Source organism: Centroberyx gerrardi, chromosome 10 (assembly GCF_048128805.1).
Source record: "Centroberyx gerrardi isolate f3 chromosome 10, fCenGer3.hap1.cur.20231027, whole genome shotgun sequence".
NCBI lineage: Eukaryota > Metazoa > Chordata > Actinopteri > Beryciformes > Berycidae > Centroberyx > Centroberyx gerrardi.
The window spans coordinates 853,766-870,602 of record NC_136006.1 but is presented as its reverse complement, the minus strand read 5'-3'; the positions used below and the strand labels follow the sequence as shown (position 1 = coordinate 870,602).

The 16,837-nt window shown below is 44.8% G+C and overlaps 1 protein-coding gene across 1 annotated transcript in view; it reads right to left on the bottom strand.

The window, feature by feature from the left end:
• Nucleotides 1-16,837, bottom strand: part of LOC144539873 (titin-like) — a 61,981-nt gene that overhangs the window by 29,919 nt on the left and 15,225 nt on the right. Inside the window, exons 12-40 of the mRNA XM_078286143.1 lie at nucleotides 16,683-16,825; nucleotides 16,207-16,352; nucleotides 15,658-15,885; nucleotides 15,319-15,560; nucleotides 14,996-15,228; nucleotides 14,731-14,895; nucleotides 14,436-14,604; nucleotides 12,250-13,946; nucleotides 11,875-12,156; nucleotides 10,952-11,218; nucleotides 10,504-10,776; nucleotides 10,019-10,282; nucleotides 9,561-9,821; nucleotides 8,982-9,242; nucleotides 8,547-8,810; nucleotides 8,047-8,307; nucleotides 7,658-7,918; nucleotides 7,117-7,377; nucleotides 6,577-6,718; nucleotides 6,152-6,320; nucleotides 5,554-5,785; nucleotides 4,998-5,282; nucleotides 4,501-4,626; nucleotides 4,101-4,289; nucleotides 3,091-3,123; nucleotides 2,581-3,009; nucleotides 1,779-2,271; nucleotides 1,293-1,363; nucleotides 65-861 (exon numbers count right to left, since the gene is read on the bottom strand). Coding sequence (XP_078142269.1) covers nucleotides 65-861; nucleotides 1,293-1,363; nucleotides 1,779-2,271; nucleotides 2,581-3,009; nucleotides 3,091-3,123; nucleotides 4,101-4,289; nucleotides 4,501-4,626; nucleotides 4,998-5,282; nucleotides 5,554-5,785; nucleotides 6,152-6,320; nucleotides 6,577-6,718; nucleotides 7,117-7,377; nucleotides 7,658-7,918; nucleotides 8,047-8,307; nucleotides 8,547-8,810; nucleotides 8,982-9,242; nucleotides 9,561-9,821; nucleotides 10,019-10,282; nucleotides 10,504-10,776; nucleotides 10,952-11,218; nucleotides 11,875-12,156; nucleotides 12,250-13,946; nucleotides 14,436-14,604; nucleotides 14,731-14,895; nucleotides 14,996-15,228; nucleotides 15,319-15,560; nucleotides 15,658-15,885; nucleotides 16,207-16,352; nucleotides 16,683-16,825 — 8,644 coding nt within the window. The remainder of the gene's footprint in view (nucleotides 1-64; nucleotides 862-1,292; nucleotides 1,364-1,778; nucleotides 2,272-2,580; nucleotides 3,010-3,090; nucleotides 3,124-4,100; nucleotides 4,290-4,500; nucleotides 4,627-4,997; nucleotides 5,283-5,553; nucleotides 5,786-6,151; nucleotides 6,321-6,576; nucleotides 6,719-7,116; nucleotides 7,378-7,657; nucleotides 7,919-8,046; nucleotides 8,308-8,546; nucleotides 8,811-8,981; nucleotides 9,243-9,560; nucleotides 9,822-10,018; nucleotides 10,283-10,503; nucleotides 10,777-10,951; nucleotides 11,219-11,874; nucleotides 12,157-12,249; nucleotides 13,947-14,435; nucleotides 14,605-14,730; nucleotides 14,896-14,995; nucleotides 15,229-15,318; nucleotides 15,561-15,657; nucleotides 15,886-16,206; nucleotides 16,353-16,682; nucleotides 16,826-16,837) is intronic.

Below are 16,837 nucleotides of genomic sequence, written 5' to 3'. Positions count from 1 at the left end.
AACGGGATTGCGTGGCTTGTTCAGTCATGGATATTCTCAAACCTTTGGTTTTCTGAACTAACACGTGTTCTTCCTGAAGACGAGACACAGAGACAGACTCCCTGAACACGACCAGCTCAGCAGTACAGGTAGCCTCACCAAACTGGTTAGAAGCTTTACAAGTGTAGACGCCACTGTCTTCCTGTTTGACGCTCTTAATATTGATGAAGCCTGATCCATCTGGGTTGTTCACTACGATACAGAACCCACTTGGCTGAATGTGGTAGCTCCCTTTGAGCCATTGAACCTCGGGGAGAGGCTCTCCTGTCACAACGTACCTGAAGAAAGCCTGATCTCCCTCGGAAGACTGAACAGACTCTATAGTTTTAGTGAATTCTGGGGGTTTGCCAGTTGGTACAGACTTTTTTGCAACCCCTTTTTCATCCCTCTTTGGATCCTTCACCTGAACATGCAGATAAGAAGTGCAGGTTGACTGGCCAAACCTGTTGCTGACGGTACAGGAATACTCTCCTTCAAACTCCCTCTGAACTCTGTTAATGACCAGGCTATACTCATCTCTCTCGTGAATGAATGTATACACAGATGAACTCGTTATACTTTGTCCGTTGTGGAACCATTGAACAGTGGGCTTGGGGAAGCCAGACACTGTGACAGTAAACCTAGCAGTCTCCCCAACAGTCACAGCTGCTGGAGACAGCTGGCTGAGGAAAACTGGCTTTTCCTTTTTCTTCTCTAAAGTGCTAGAGTAACGTTTGGACTCTGGCTTGAGTTCAAGTGTTCTGGTTTTGTCTGGTAACTTTAGGCCAGTGTAGTAAGAGTCCTGGGTTTCCTCTTCCACTGTGATGGTTGAGCTAGAGAAAGCTGAGTAGAATAATGACAATTCAAGGTAAGGTAATACGAACACTCCAACCACAATATAATCAGTGGCACTGAAAACAGAATGACTGATGCATCTATAGTGGAGTTATTCTTGAATGTAATTCAAATTAAGAATAATATCTGAAACATAAAATATTTAATAAATAAATACAAATAAATTCTTTTCATACATGAAGTATAAACCAAAACCTGACATGGATATCTTACCAGCGCAACCTGAACACATAATAAGTCAAAATAAGGAAATACATTCTTCATTAATATATTTCCAACACTGTGTCATGAAAACACCATAGCTTCCAAAACATAAACAAGATTTGACAGTAGACCATAAAAAAATTGTTAAGCATGGAAAAAGACATTTCTGCTAAAAGAATTATTGTCTGGGACCAGATATATGAAACAATATTTACCTTTCACTTCCTCCTTGACTTGAGTCACAGGCTCCTCCTCCACTGCAGTTACTGTAAAGACACAAATGTGTCTTTTAAAAACACTCCTTAAACTGTACATATAGTCTATATGGTGCAAGACTGTTAGAATCAGTGACAGGTCGTGCATCCATATTGTCAATTTATTTTGTCTGACATTCTTGCATGCTTCCGTTTGGTCATTTAGTGTACAGCGGTTCTGCCTTTTGGAAAATCTCAGTGATATGAGTGACCCTCTCTCTCTCTCTCTCTCTCTTTGACGTTTTAGTCAGTGAAGCAGGACATAGAGGTCAGTGACCTTTCCTAAACACACTGGTTAAACCTTCTCAGAAGTTGTGTCTCGATGTGAAGTGTGCCTCTGCTGGCTGTGGCTCTGTAGGTGGAAGCAGTGTGAATGGTGGGTTGTCGTGAGCGAAAGGCTGAGCTAGCGGAAGGACCAAAGCATGCAAATGCCAACCTTTCATCACTGTGCCGCACTCAGCATCCCCAGCTGAGTTGACATTTTTGCAAGTGTAAGTGCCCCCTTGTCCAGGCCCCACATTTTTAACATTTAGACAGCACAGGGGGCCGTCATGTTTCAGAGAGTAAGACACAGAATCCTCAACATTCAACCGGTTGTGTAGCCAAATAACAAACGGAGTGGGGACTCCCTTCATAACGCAATACAGGGAGACGTTGTCTCTGTTTTTGGTCAGTAGCTCAGGGGGCAGCTTGATCAGGAACTCGGGGCAGCTGGAGAGGCCTTGCCCACGCTCATCATGGGGCACAAGATCAGGGAAATAGAGCTGGCTGATCAGGCTGTAAGGTCTCTGGGAAGATGGAGGTGATGATCCAAGCTTCTCTACTGCCTCCTGCTTGTCTTGGTCAGGGGGATCTCTAGAGGTCTCCCTGTCTGCCTGTGACACTTTACGCACAGAATCAGTAGGGATGGGGGTTTCTGCTTTGAGATTTGCTTCTTTGGCTGGGTGAGAATAAAGTTAGGGAGAGTAATTAGGGATCAGAGGGCATAAGGCTACTATGCTAGGTTTTAAACACTAAAGGGGTTAGTATGATGGAAGGATGATGTTAGCAAGGCGAAGCTGGCAACAGGGGAAGAGGATCAACTAGATACAACTACGAAATGAGATTTGTTATTCTATTACAGTCTAACAGGTTACAGCCTAAGAGGAAATATTAAAGAATGAATGGGAGGGAAGAAGCAGGAGGAGCAGGCGAAGAGGTGGGATGGACCAGATGGAGAGACAGACTGAGAAAAAGAAAGATTAACCACCTTCAACAGTGAGCTGGGCGGAGCTGCTGTTCTGGCCGTGTTTGTTGGTGGTGGTGCAGCAGTACATGCCCTGGTCTCCCAGAACAACACCCTGGATGACCAGGGACAGCAGCCCTCCGCTCTGAGAGCTTCTCACCCTCTCAGTGTCCACCAGGTTCTGGCCGTTATGATCCCACACCACACCGGTGAAGGGCTGCCCCTCAAACAAGCAGCTGAATTCGGCCATCTCACCGCTTTTCACCCGGACGTCGCTCATTTCCATCAGCAGTTTGGGGCTGGCTGAGAGACTGATATCACTGCTGCTCTCAGATCTCATTTCCACTGAGCTTACATTCTCCAGCTGAATCTCAACTGACCTCCAAGAGGATGATGTTGTGGTTGACATAGAGGAGCTCTCAGACACTGTCTCAGTAAACTCAACACTGTGGGCTGTCTGTCCCACTGACAGAGAGCGGACACCCTCTGTCTGAACCTCCAACCTCTGACTTAGCATTGTCTTAGCCCCAGTGCTTGACACACTAGCTAAGGCTTGTGTATTTTCATCTGGGCAATAAGAAAGAGTAGAAGAATTAGGTCAACACATCAATGGTGACTGACTTCTTCAGGTTACTTGTGTCACAGCTTGTTTGCCAGAGTGCGGTTGGTTGGAGCGTTGGAAGGCAGGATCAGTCATGATCAGTGAGGGAGTGGACAGTGGCTGGTTTCCGTTGTCAATCATGCAAGCTTGACTGGAGCCAAAACACCTATGGATTATGTCCGTGCTTGAGTGTGTAAGGAACCCGGAAAACTAGATTTCCAAAGTTCACTTCTGTATGTCAATGTTGCATTCCTCTGAAATAAAGATTCATTCCTCAGAAATAATGAAGTCCCTAATGTTAAGGGCTACTCATGTTGGAAGAGAAGACGTCATGCATCACATAAGAAGTTACCTGTAGGATTATCATCTGTGATTATAGTGAGGGTGGCAGAACACAGAGAACATCCAGCACTACTGGCTGCCTTGCAACTATATTGTCCAGCATGCTCAGAGAAAGCATCAGCTATTATCATTGAAGCTGTGTTTGTCATATCATCAAAGTGAAAGACAGTATTTTTTGAAGGCTGAACAGGCTGATTGTAATGAAACCAGCTGCTCTCTGGCTTTGACATGCCGGACAAACAAGCCTGAAACCTTGCCACTTCCCCCTGCTGAACCATGCATCTATTGGCTCAATAAAAGTTGGTTTCTTGCCAATAGATGCTTCCTTTAGACTGGACAAGCTGGATGAGGCATGCCACTGAAATTTTGATGCAACATCCTCTCCTAGCTGTGGCCCTGGAGGGAGGAGTGCTGTTTATGGGAAACTGTTTGACATCTGCCAGCATACTTGCCTGGACAGAGTGTGTGTAGTTAGGAGCATGCTCTGCATGGAAAATCTTAGTTTGACTATTAAAGCACATGCTGTGCGTATAGATCTAAAAGTGATAATAGAAGTTTTATCTAAAAGTGTGTATGCTCTGTGACTGTTGGTACAACTCACCATCAATAGTCATAGTTGCGGCACATGAGACCATTCCTGCCGAGTTACTGGCAATACAAGAGTATTCTCCTTCCTGGGCAGGGAGAACTCTGGAAATCTCCAGCTGGCAGGTATCACCATAGTGAGACATCCTGTAGATGTCTGACTGTCTGATCTCTCTGTCATTACAGTACCAACTGATCTGCAGATCTGGAGACACAGGGTGCATTTACAGTCAGGATCAATATATTTTTGTCTAAAATTGGTTTACGGAACAAATCTTTGAGTCTATGAATATGAACATGAACATCCTCCTTGGCATGTTGTCACTTTTATTGACAGCTTTACCTTCAGACACCTTTCAGATGTTTTGTGCTGACATTTTCTAAAAGCAAAAAGAAAAGTGAGGAAAGATGGCTACCTTCCCCAGAAACACGGCACTGGAACTTGGCCGGCCGTCCCTCTGTGACCAGCAGGTCACCAACAGGAGTGATGATGATGGGAGCAGAAACAGGAGACACCACTCCAGGAGAAACGACCTCAGGAACTGGAAGGGAGAGAAGATTTTAAAGGGATAATTAGAGCAGACCCCTCCTAAGAACAGACCCCAGTGAAATAGCATTTGAAGAATATTGAATCCTTGGAAAACCATGAGGTGTGCTGTCTTTATCCTATCTTGCAAAATATGTATCCACTTTAGACACTGATTAACTGTCTGGCTAGATGAATGAAGCACACACTTAGTAATCAAACCTTTGAGGCAATATTTAAGTATTTTGCCAGCCAGATATGCCCATGTCTTAAAGGATATAGAAATACATGTATAAAATTTGCATTTCTGCATAAAACATAGAAGACATAAGGCGTAAAGCAAATTGCAACATCTCGATGCCATTCATGGTATATTTCTAGACATACCTTCCACAGTGAGAGGGGCGGAGCTTGTTGCCTCTCCAAAGTCATTCTTGGCCTCACAGTTGTAGACGGCTGCGTCCTCCGGGAAGACTTCGATCAGGAGCAGCGTGTGCTCGTCTCCGTCATGAAGGAACTTGCACTTGAAGCCGGGAGAGAGAGCCTGGGAGTTCTTGTACCAGAAGACCTGAGGCTGAGGAACGCCGGTCGCTTCCACTGAGAAGCGAGCCGGTTTCCCAGCCTCCACAGACTGGGGCTCCATGTGGCGCAGGATCTGAGGAGGCTCCGGGACTGAGGAAGAGGAGGAACATGAAGAGATGAGATGAAGGGAAAAGACAAACATTACACATTATGTTGGAATAAGAGAATCCACTGCTTGTTACCTGTGCTTTACATGTTACAACGCATCTTGAAATCTTATTTGCTTCAATTATTCACTGCAAACTATGTTTGTGAATTGACCACAGTGATTTTTATGTATAAGACATTATAATGGCTGTAATGAGAGAAGTGTAGCTGGAGAAATGAAAGATGAAGATAACAGGAGGGAACCAGCTCTTACTTCTGACATGAAGGTTCATGGTGCTTCTGTTCTTGCCAGCTAAGAAGGTGTACTCGCCGGCGTCGCTCCTGTAGGTCTCAGAGATGGTCAGGCGGTGGAGCTTTCTGATGGTCACGTAGTTGAACCTCTGCTCCACTGAGAACTGGATCTCCACTCCGTTCCTCATCCAGCGACCCTCCACATCGTCCTCGTTCACCTCGAACTCAAAAGTTGCCCTTTGTTTCTCAACAACCTACACACAATAATAAATGATTAAACTGTTACAAAGGCAAACAGGAACATAAAAACAAGTACCAACTCATAGGAGCAGTTAGAGGAAAATCACTTTTACCACAACAAAAGAAAAAAAATGATCTTGGAAAATTGAGTTGCTACTCATTCATTCATCCTTTAATATGGATGTAAGAATTTAAACTTGTTCTGCTGTTGAAGATGTTCTGGATGAGAGTGTTTTTCTAAATGCGTAAAATGCAGCATGTAATCTTTTACACTTTAGACTTATGAAACAAATACTCATCCCCAAAATATGGTCACATCGATATTGAGGTATTTGGTCTAAAATATTGTGATATTTGATTACTAAACTGAATGGACTCACAGTGACATCGTGGCTGGCAGGCTCTGAGATCTTGACGTCCCGCCCCTCGACCGCCAGCCGGCCCTTGGACATGCTGGACCCGGCCACCACAGTGTATTCTCCAGCATCCGACAGACGGACGGATGGCAGGATCAGACGGTGCACAAACTTATCTGAGGTCATTTTATATCTGCAAGTGACAGGGAAGATAATGTAGAATCATGATCAAGAGAATTTCTTTTTTATATTAGTTCATCGTCATTATTCTAGTATTATTAATTGCAGTATTACCAGGAAAAATACAAAAGAAGAATCTAAAAACTTACAGAAAAACTTATAGCATTACAGCCATAAGCTAATTTCTATCTGTAGTCCTTGGACGGGTTCAACAGCACATAAATAGATGTTATATCATATTTTAACTCAGAAAGCTGAATGCGAGCTACCTGTCGGACATCTCCAGCTCCTGTCCGTCTTTCATCCACATCACCTGGATGTTGGACTCGGAAACTTCACATTCAAAAGTCGCCCTCTTCTTCTCTGTGATCTTCAGATCCTTCAGGTGTTTGGTGAACTCAACCACACGCGCTGCAGTGTGAAAAGTAGGCAGAGAAATGACCAAACCAAAATCTCATTAGTTTTACTTCCTGGATAATGGTGTATGTTTAGTGGCTACCTGATGGCAAACCAGTAGGCAACATCAAATTTCAACCAATAAAAGCATCACAGATGTTTGAACAGTCCCGCCCCTCCACCCCCTCCCGTCAAATAGAAATGCCTTTCTCTCCCCAACTGATCTCCCATTGGTTTACACTTTCTAATGATCCCTCTCTGCGTTATGTCCCGCCCCAACATCCTGTTTCATTTCAACGGGAAATACGGTAAATTACGGAAGCAAGAAGCTCTCAAAATGCCGTTTCATCGCAACTTTAAAAACATAAATAGCTGCTTGAAGTTACTCTTTGGTTACTGTTAAGACAACTTACCCTCAACATAAAGTTTAGCTGACGTGGCTGCAGAGCCGGCCTGGAAGGAGTATTCAGCAGTGTCACCGAAGTGAACGTTCCTGATGCTCAGGGTGTGAGTGAGCTGTTTGCAGCGCACCTGGCATCTGTCAGTGGAGCGGATCTCCACGCCGTTCTTCAGCCACTTGTATGTGATTCCCTCGTAGTTGACATTCACCTCAAACGTAATAGTGTCTTTCTCCTGAGCGTTCAGGTCCTGCATCATTGTCGTGATCAGGATGGCTGGAAACAGCAGGACAAATTTAAGTTTTGTAAACCTTTCAGACTCATTCGAGAATTTTAATGGAAACAAAGTGCGACCACTGAAAACCTAAGCAAGGGCTGTAAATTGAATGCCGTTATTGTGAATCATGAAAATTGGAAAAAGGTTTGTGTCCATTTGCAAGTTAAAGTGCTTCAGAAGTGAAGTCTGTTTGTTAAAGTTACTGTGGACTGGAGCTTTAAGTCTTAAATCTTTTCAATGTTTCCATCAGTAATAGCAGGTAACAGAGAAAACACTTACGGGTAACAGTGAGCGTTGCAGAGACTCTGTCGTTTCCACAGACAAAAGTATACTCTGCAGAGTCGTCCCTGCTGGTGTTCATGATCTTGAGCTGGTGCAGTTTTCCCTGAACCACGATCCTGAACTTCTCACTCATCTCGATCTCCACTCCGTCCTTCAGCCAGGTAGAGGGGACGTTGAAATGGGAAACTTCACACTCGAAAGTGGCCACTTGGGTCTCTGGGAGTTGGACGCTCTTCAGGGGCTTGGTGACACGCAGAGCTGGAGAATAATTGTGTGGAAAATGTCAGTCTTTAGATTTTTCTGCCCCCCACTAAAGGTTACATAGCACATTTATTCTCTAAAACCTTTCATTTCATCCTCAAAAAATGTACTGACGAAGCACTTACTCTCCACGTTGAGGCGGGCGCTGCACTGCAGATGGCCCACCACAGCAGTGTACTCTCCCTCTTTGCTGCTGTCCACATCCTGGACGATCAGCTTGTGGGTCTTCTTCTCAGAGACAATCCTGTAGCGCTCATTTGATTTCAGCTCCACGTTGTTGAACATCCATTTCACAGGGATGTCCTCCTCGGAAATGCCCACCTCAAATGTGGCGGTAGCACCCAACAAGGATGTCACATCCTTTGGCTTCTTCAGGATCTTGATCGCTGTGGGAAAGTTTGTGTTGTTAAAAACCTTGTTGTGTAACTGAACAACTTACAGCTAGAACTCCACTTTTGGTGACATTTGTGTTTTTATTTGAATAAATTCATGGTCCCATATGGGTTGAGCAACTTTCATAACCCTTGAGGCCATAGAACCCCGTTATATTTCAAAAATACAAATTCCACTATAATTACAAAAAAAAAAACCTTCATCTGACAGCAACGATAAAATGGCAACTTACTCTCAACGTTCAGCCTGGCGTTCGCAGACAGTTTTCCCAGTTTGAAAGAATAAACAGACTCATCCTGTGTGTTGCAGTTCTTGATGATCAGGGTGTGGACCGTGCCTTCAACAGTGATCTCATATTTGTCACTGGGGCGGAGTTCAACACCGTTCTTGATCCACTGTGATCCCCTCACGTTCTCGTGAGTGAGCTCCAGGCTGAACACAGCGTCCTGCGTCTCGACCACGTTCAGGTTCTTTAGCGTCTTCTTGACCTTCACAGCTATGGAATCAAACATTATCATTAACCCAAAACATTTGTTTTTACGTTGCAATATCAACAAGCCTTGTAGTAAATCTTCTTAACTTCAGAAGAGTGCCTTAGATCTATTTTTCTGTTCAATATTAGTCCTTAATTCATCTTAATTCAACAGAAAGGTATCTTAGGACCTACCCTCAACTTTCAGGCTGGCTGATGTCTTGGAGTTTGCCACCTGATAGGTGTATTCTCCAACATCTGTGGCTTTGGTGATGACGATAACGAGGCGTCTGACGGCGCCATTCACCTCGCTCAGGACGTTCTCGCTGAAGTCGACGGTCTTGTCGTCCTTCAGCCACCTGCCCTCAGCAGAGGGATTGGCAACTTCACACTCCAGCTCAGCAGTCTGGGAGTCAGCCACCACCAAGTCACAAAGGGGCTTCTTGATAGCGCCACCTGGTGACAGCAGATAGTTCCAATCAGTAGCTGCTAGGAACTGTCAAAATCACTATCAAATCCTTCTCACTACACTTCCACAGCAACACCAAATGGGCATGTTGAATGCCAACCACACCATACCAAATTCCTGCTGTTTTCTCTCCAACCACAGTAATTTCAGGAAAATTAATGACAAAAATATGATTGAAATATGAATGATTAAAGCCAATGTTTGGCCTTGGAAAAGAAACCTGCTGATCTGTAGTCCATCTGGGTTGCTGATTATTCCAGTCTTGTTAATATTAAAGTGAGAATATAAAATGTAAGATGGCTTACCTGATACAGTGAGAGCAGCGCTGCTCGTCTTTTCACCAGCGGCAAACATGTACTCGCCCTCCTCATCCTTCATTGCGGTCATGACAGTCAGAGTGTGGCGCTTGCCCTTGGACTCCATCTTGTGCTTGGCACCGGCTTTGAGGGGCTGCTTCTTGAAGGTCCAGAAAGCATCAATGCCAGGGTGAGAAACCTCAACTTCAAACGTGACGTTCTCAGACTCGGAGCACACCTTGTCCTTCATTGGCATCACAATCTGGACCGCTGTTAAGATGGAGTAAGAGTTAAACCTACTCTTGATTTTAGTTTCATTCACACACTGTCTTAATGAGAAAACATCTCTTATTTGTCTATGCCCTGTGTACAAATCAAGACAGGCAGGCACACAATTCCAAATTAGATTAATAAGGTATCTTGAGTTACTTGAACTTCATTGATTCCTTGATCATACAACAACTTACTCTGAACAGAAAGTCTGCAGCTGGTGTCAGCTCTGCCAACTACCAGCTTATAGTGTCCTTCATCGGAGGCGAAGGTCCTGGCGAAGACCAGGCGCTGCTTGGCTCCCTTTGCCACCATCTGGATTCTGTCATTGGGCATCAGCAGCTTGTCGTCGTGGTACCATTTGACTGAGCTGACATCCTGAGCTGAGATCTTGGCCTCCAGAACAGCCTTGGTGCCCTCAACGGCACTGACATCCTTCAATGGGATCAAGACGCCAATAGCTACGACACAGAATGCAGTCTCATGTTAGTAACCTGGTCCATTTTAGAATGCTAAAACTGAAGGTCTGTGTGTTATATAGAATGAACAAATTTGATTAGAAACACCCTCACCAGACTTGTCTTGACACTGATCACATTTTTTATGCTTCATGCTTCTTTTGAAACTCAGTAATAACAAAGAAACTTGGAAAGAAAGACAACGTGTGTGTGAGGTGTCTTACTCTGAATGACCAGTTTTGCGGAGGTTGTGATCTCCTGAGCAGGAACCACAAAGGAGTACATTCCATAGTCGTCCTTGTTGGTGTCCTCAATCAGGAGTTTGTGGATCTGTCTGTCAATAACGATGTGCACGCGACCAGAAGCAGAGATGGGCTGGCCGCCCTTCATCCAGGTTCCTTCAACGTTCTCCTGGGAGAACTTGACCTCCAGCTGAGCGATGTCTCCCTCGCAGACGGTCAGGTCAGTCAGGGGCTGCATCAGGGTCACAGGACGCACTGAAACATCAAGACAAAAATGTTAGGCACTGCATAAAAAGTGTGTTTTCATGCAACTCAAAATAAAAATTGCTTTGTGCTTTCTTTTGATAATTTGACCAGGTTGGAAGCTCCAAAGGTTTTCCAAAAGTTCTAATTATTTATAAACTTACAAACATCTAATTACAGTACTCACATTTCATCTTCAGTGAGGCACTTGTCTTGAACTCGGAAACTTCAAAGGTATATTTTCCCTGGTCCTCCTTCTTGACATCCTTGACAGACAGGGTGTGTCTTCCACGGCGGGAGGACATGACGTATTTACTGCTGGGAGACAGCTCCTTATTTCCAAAGTACCAGGTTCCCTCAGCGTCCTCACGAGACACAACACACTCAAACTCTCCAGAGTAGGTCTCTGGCACCTCTGTGTTCTCCAGGCTCTTCACGATCTCCAGTGGGGCACCTGTCGGAAAGTTACATTACAAATACAGATGGCACATCACCGAGTCCAGTTCTGTTAAAAACTCAAACATGCATCCTGCCACTGTGGTGGCGTCTAAACTCAGTACTTTGGTGTTGTTTTTTTTTTTACTTGAATTTAAAATTTTTATGGTCCTTTATGAGCTGGGTAAGTTTTATGACCATACGGCCAGTGTTACCCAACACCCATTGTACAATTTTGTAAAAAAATGTGCATTAATGGGAAAATTGGACGGTTTTGCTCACTTTCCTCAAGGTACACTGGACAGCAATGAGAGGTTTCAAGACTGTCATAACTGTAGTTTTTAGGTCTCATGTCCTGTTTTTTCCAGATTTTTTTTTGGCATTTCTGTTTTATTGGACAGTTAACAGTATAGAGAGACAGGAAACATGTAAGTGAGAGGCAATGACAAGCGACAAATGTCCTGGGCCAGATTCAAACCCATGTTAGCCTGGAAGGAGAGTGGCTCACTTTCCTTTTCTGACTGAAGATAAGTCAGTCTTATGAAACTAAGAGTCTTCACTAGAGAATTACAGACCAGTGCAAGGCTTAGAATCAGTCATCAAATATGTTGTTGCAACTGGCCCAACATTAGATAAAGCAAACTACCAAATTTCAGAACCACCATCACAACCCACCTTCAACATTAAGCCTGGCAGTTGTCCTGACGCTCTCGTCATCTACAACCACGCAGCTGTATTCTGCATCATCCCTCATACCAATGATCAGCACAGACAGGAAGTGAACCTTTCTGTCAGAGTGCATCCTGTATTTGTCTCCAGAGAAGATCTCCGCATTGTTCTTCATCCATTTCACCTTAACGAAAGGCTCGTTGGTCTCACACTCAAAGGTAGCCATGGTGTCCTTCTCCTTGGCACCAGTGTCCTCCAGCTGCTGTGTGAAGGTGATGATTTGCTTTGCTACAAAAACAAACACAAAAACATTAGTAGGAATTATAATATCAATATATGATTATAATGTGACATTATCCGTAAATGCTCAAGTTATTTTACCTTGCACCAACAGGAAAGCATGGCTTGAAGTCTCTCCAGCAGTGTTCATAGCTTTAACCATGACGCTAGCAGAATCTTCTGCTCTGACATTTCTGATCACCAATTCACATACATGGTCCTCAGGCCAGTACCAGTAAATACGGTCAGACTTCTCCAGCTGAACACCATTCTTGAACCACTGGCACTCAGGTTCTGGTCTGCCGACCACTCTGACTCTGAACTTAACTTCATCCCCCTGGGCGACCGTCTGGCTGGTAATACGCTCCAGGATCTTAGGAGCTTCCATGCTGGCTGAGAGCTTGATCCTCTCTGGTTTAAGTGGCGTAGCAGTGAGTTTGCGACGCTCCTCCTCTTTCTTCTTCTCAGCCTCCTCCTTCTGCTTGACACGATGAAGCAGGTCCTCCTTTGTCTTCTTCAGCAAATCCTCATAAGACTGCTCCTTCTTGCGAGACTTGAGCTCCACCGCAGTGATGGACTCGTAATAGCCTTCCTCTGTCCTGCGCTTGAACTTGCTCCTCAGCTCCTCTGACTCCTCTGTGGCTTTTTCATGGACGATTCTCTGGGCCTTCTTGAGTGTAACCACCTCTTTTAGCTGAGAGTCCTCTGCAGGTTTCTCAGCCTTCACAACCTCAAATTGTATTTTTCCAGCTTCAGGGGCAGGCTCGGCAGCCTTAGCCTCAGGAGCACGGCGAAGATGAGTTCTGAAGTCCTCTTTCTGCTGAATCTCCAGCTTCACGATGTGCTCAGCTGTGCCCAAGTTGTTGTCTGCTACCACTTTGACCTCTCCTGAATCGTAGGACTTGATATCAACAATCTCCAAGTAATAAATACCGTCATAACGAAGTCTATATCTCTTGCTTTTGCGAATAAGTTGTCCGTTGAGGTACCAGTTAACCTTGGGTGTTGGATAACCAGTCACTCTGCAACGGAATCGTGCAACGTCACCTTCCAGCACTCTGGCTGGTTCGGGAACCAGGACAATCTCAGGTTTAGTCTTCTCAGTCTCCTCATCTGCACCGACTCCTGCAGGTCCTCCCTCATGAGCCATGCGCTCCATCTCATCTATTCTGTGTGCTCCCTTCCTGCCTTCAGGAAGTTGTGATTCTTCAACAAGGCCCTTCTCGTCCTTGACAATCAGGGTGGCTGAGGTCTGGTCAACTCCAAACTTGTTAGTAGCTCTGCAGGTGACGACACCGCTGTCTCTAGCATAAGCAACTTCATAGTCAAGACTGCAGTAGCCGAATTCATTGACCATGCGCAGCCTGTTAGCTGCTGCCAGAGGTTTGCCATCATGCAGCCACTCTACTACCATAGTGGGATCACCAATAGGGGTCAGTCTGCACTCAAAATGAGCTGGGCCAAAACGCTTCATTCTGACAGAGGTCAGCTTCTTCTTGAACTGAGGTTTCTGCTGCTTCTCTTTGTCATAAAGGTCTCCCTCCTCCCACTGCTCTTGACCATAACGGAGATGAAGGGGCTCCACCTCAGGAGGGGCAATCTCCTTCGCCTTGTAGGTTCCTTTGGGAATAATGAGCTTTCTCTCTGGTTCAGGCTCAACAAAGTCCACCTCAACATTGACTCTGCAGCGAGTGGTATCTCTTCCAGCCTTGTTGATGGCTGTAGCTGTGTACCAGGCACTGTCAGATCCAACTGGTGAGGGGATCTGGAATTTGGCGTCTCCTCTGGTTCCTTCAATCCTGAAAAATAGATATTTCATAATAAAATAAATTTGTGTTGCTTATTTTTGATAGTCATAACAATGACAAATGAATGCAAGAAGAACAAGAACATAAACGGCAACAACATGACACCAAATAAATGGACTTTTAAGCAAATATGCAGTGGTTTCTTCATACATTTAATTTGGTGCTCCTTGTAGTTGTATTTGCAATGTAGTTTAATTCAGATTCCAAAATATTATATAGACTCATGAACAGTTCAGATGACAGATGTGATGAAGGGAAGATAAAAAGTTGTGGTGTGACATCTTTTTATAGCACCTAGCTTCCTTATTTGGCCAATTAGCTGGATACCATTGTTATAAACATCTGGACTTACTCTGTGTCCAGTTCTAGACACTCCTCTGAATAAATAAACAAGAACTCTAAATTTGCTCTGAATTTACCAGGAATACAGTCTGGTGCAAGACTGCCATTTTACAAGCACACAGCTAGTGTAAAACATACTTGATGTTTGGGTGTTTATGTGGGGTGATAATGTCACTGTTCTTCAGCCAGACGATGTCGGGGATGGGGTTTCCAATGGCCCTGACAGCCAACTCAACCAGAGTGCCCTGTTTAACACTGATGTTCCTCAGCTTCTCAGTGAACTGGGGGCGCACCAAGGTTTCTTTAGCTGTGGATGTTTAAGAACATAATCAGTCAAGAACACTGAAAACCATCAAGAGTCCATGGACATCCCTTTCTAGAAAAAAAACATGAACATTGTAAACAGAATCTCCAAAGTGATTTGCAGTCTTACCATCAACAGTGAGAGTTACGGAGATAGAGGTCTTTCCAGCTCTGTTCTGAGCAATAACTGTCCACTCTCCAGAGTCTTGTGGCATGGCTGGCACTATGATCAGAGACTGAGTCCCATCCTCTTTAACCACTATCTTGTGGGTGTAGTCACTAACCACTTGTTGTCCTGAGAAGAGGAGGATGAACAGATTTTAATTAATCAGAGAATGACAATGTTATTTAAAACATACAAAGTCGTGTGAAGATTTAGTCTACGTTTCACTTACCATTGTGGAACCAGTATGTGTCAGGCATCGGTCTGCCAACAACCTTCAGGTCAAACCTAGCAGTCTGCCCCTCAGAGCATTTGCTTGAGGAAGGCTTCATGACGAACACAGGCTTGTAGAGTCTCTCCAGCTGAGCCTCATCTGTCTCATCAAGCCTGCGAGCGGGAGAGCGTCCGGGCGAACGGCTGGAAGAACGGCCGGGCGAGCGGCTCAGAGAACGAGGAGATGTGGACCTGAGAAAATATCAGTCATCAGTACCAAGGTGTTTATAGTGGTTAAGCATTAGATGTATTTATCAGTCCTGTGAGTACACAGAATCCCACCTGATCCTCTGCATGGCTGGCTGGGGTGTGTATCTCTGAGCTGTTGCTGCTCCGGACGGCTCCACATAGAGCTTCCCAGAGCTGACAGCATTTCCCTTCATGTTGCTGGCGAAGGCGGTGTAAACGCCCTCATCCTCTGGCAGCACCACAGGCAGACGCAGGCTGGCTCTACCATCCTGAAGAACCTCCATCTGGTAGCGCTCGCCGTGCCTGATACGGTTGCCATCTTTGTACCACGCAATCTATTGAAAAAAAACCAACAAGTCTGATGAAATCCTGACACATTTATTCTTTTGACCATCACTATCAGAATATATAAACTGCTGCTTTCTCCTTCACCTTGGGCAGTGGCATTCCAGCCATCTTGCAGTGGAAAGTGACGCCCATTCCATCCATGATCCTGTAGTTTTTGACTGGAGTGTCGAAGGCTGGCTGCACGGCCTCGTCCTCTGCTGCAGTCACCATCAGTTCTCCATCCTCTGTCACGATCTCTCTGTAGGTAATCTTAATGATACGGAATTCAATCTCCTGGATGACCCTCTGCTCAATGGCAGAAAGATGGAATTCCTGTGGATGTGAAGACATTTAACGTTACCCTGACATGCCTTGTTATGTTCTGGTTGGAGACTGCTGAGATCTCCAAACTATGGGGCCATAGTCACGTAAGGCTCTCCATAAACAGATTCCCTGCCCCCGATATGGTTCTAGGAAGTGTTCTACCACATAATTTTAGTGTAGAGATTTCATTAAAGCTGGTTCTGAACATTTAATATGTCTACATATTCAAACAGTTAAGTCACTGAGGAGGACAAAGAAGAGTTAGGGAGAGGCGGGAACAACCTGCATAAATCAGTGAGCTAGAAAACCTCCATCCTTGTTTGACCCTACCTGTCCAGAGATGATGGTGGTGGTCCTCTGCTCCATCATAGTAACGATGACGGGGGGAACATCTGCCACCATGGGCTCCTGCACCATGGCTGTCACTTCAGTCTTAAATGTTGCTTCCTGTTTCTTCATGTAGATTTCATATTCCTCTGTTAGCAATGCAAAATATTTTAAATTTAGGGGGACTCTGACTTTTGAAATTTCATTTTCTCCCTTTGCCAAGAATTTCTTACAGTAAGGGGAAAACGTTGCTGTATTTGTCTGCCAGCCATTGTTTTTAGCATTGTTAGCATTCCTTATTCGAATCATCAGGTACCACTAGTCTTAGCATGTGGCTAGCAGAAACCGCTGACATCAATTGTTTTTTCAAAAGACTATGCAGACTCCAGTTTTCTTCCATTCTGATCTATCTCCACTTTGCACTTGTGCATTGGCTTATCTAGTTGTTAGTTTTCTGCTCCACTTCCATGTTAACGTACCTTCCTCCAGCAGGGTGGCGGAGGCTGAGACTTCTCCAAGCTGGTTCTTGGCAAAAACTGAGTATTCTCCAGCATCATCAGCAAAGGTCATGGAGATCTCCAACTTGCATTCTCCAGTTTCTTTCTTGTAGGCAACTTTGTATCTGATGGACGGT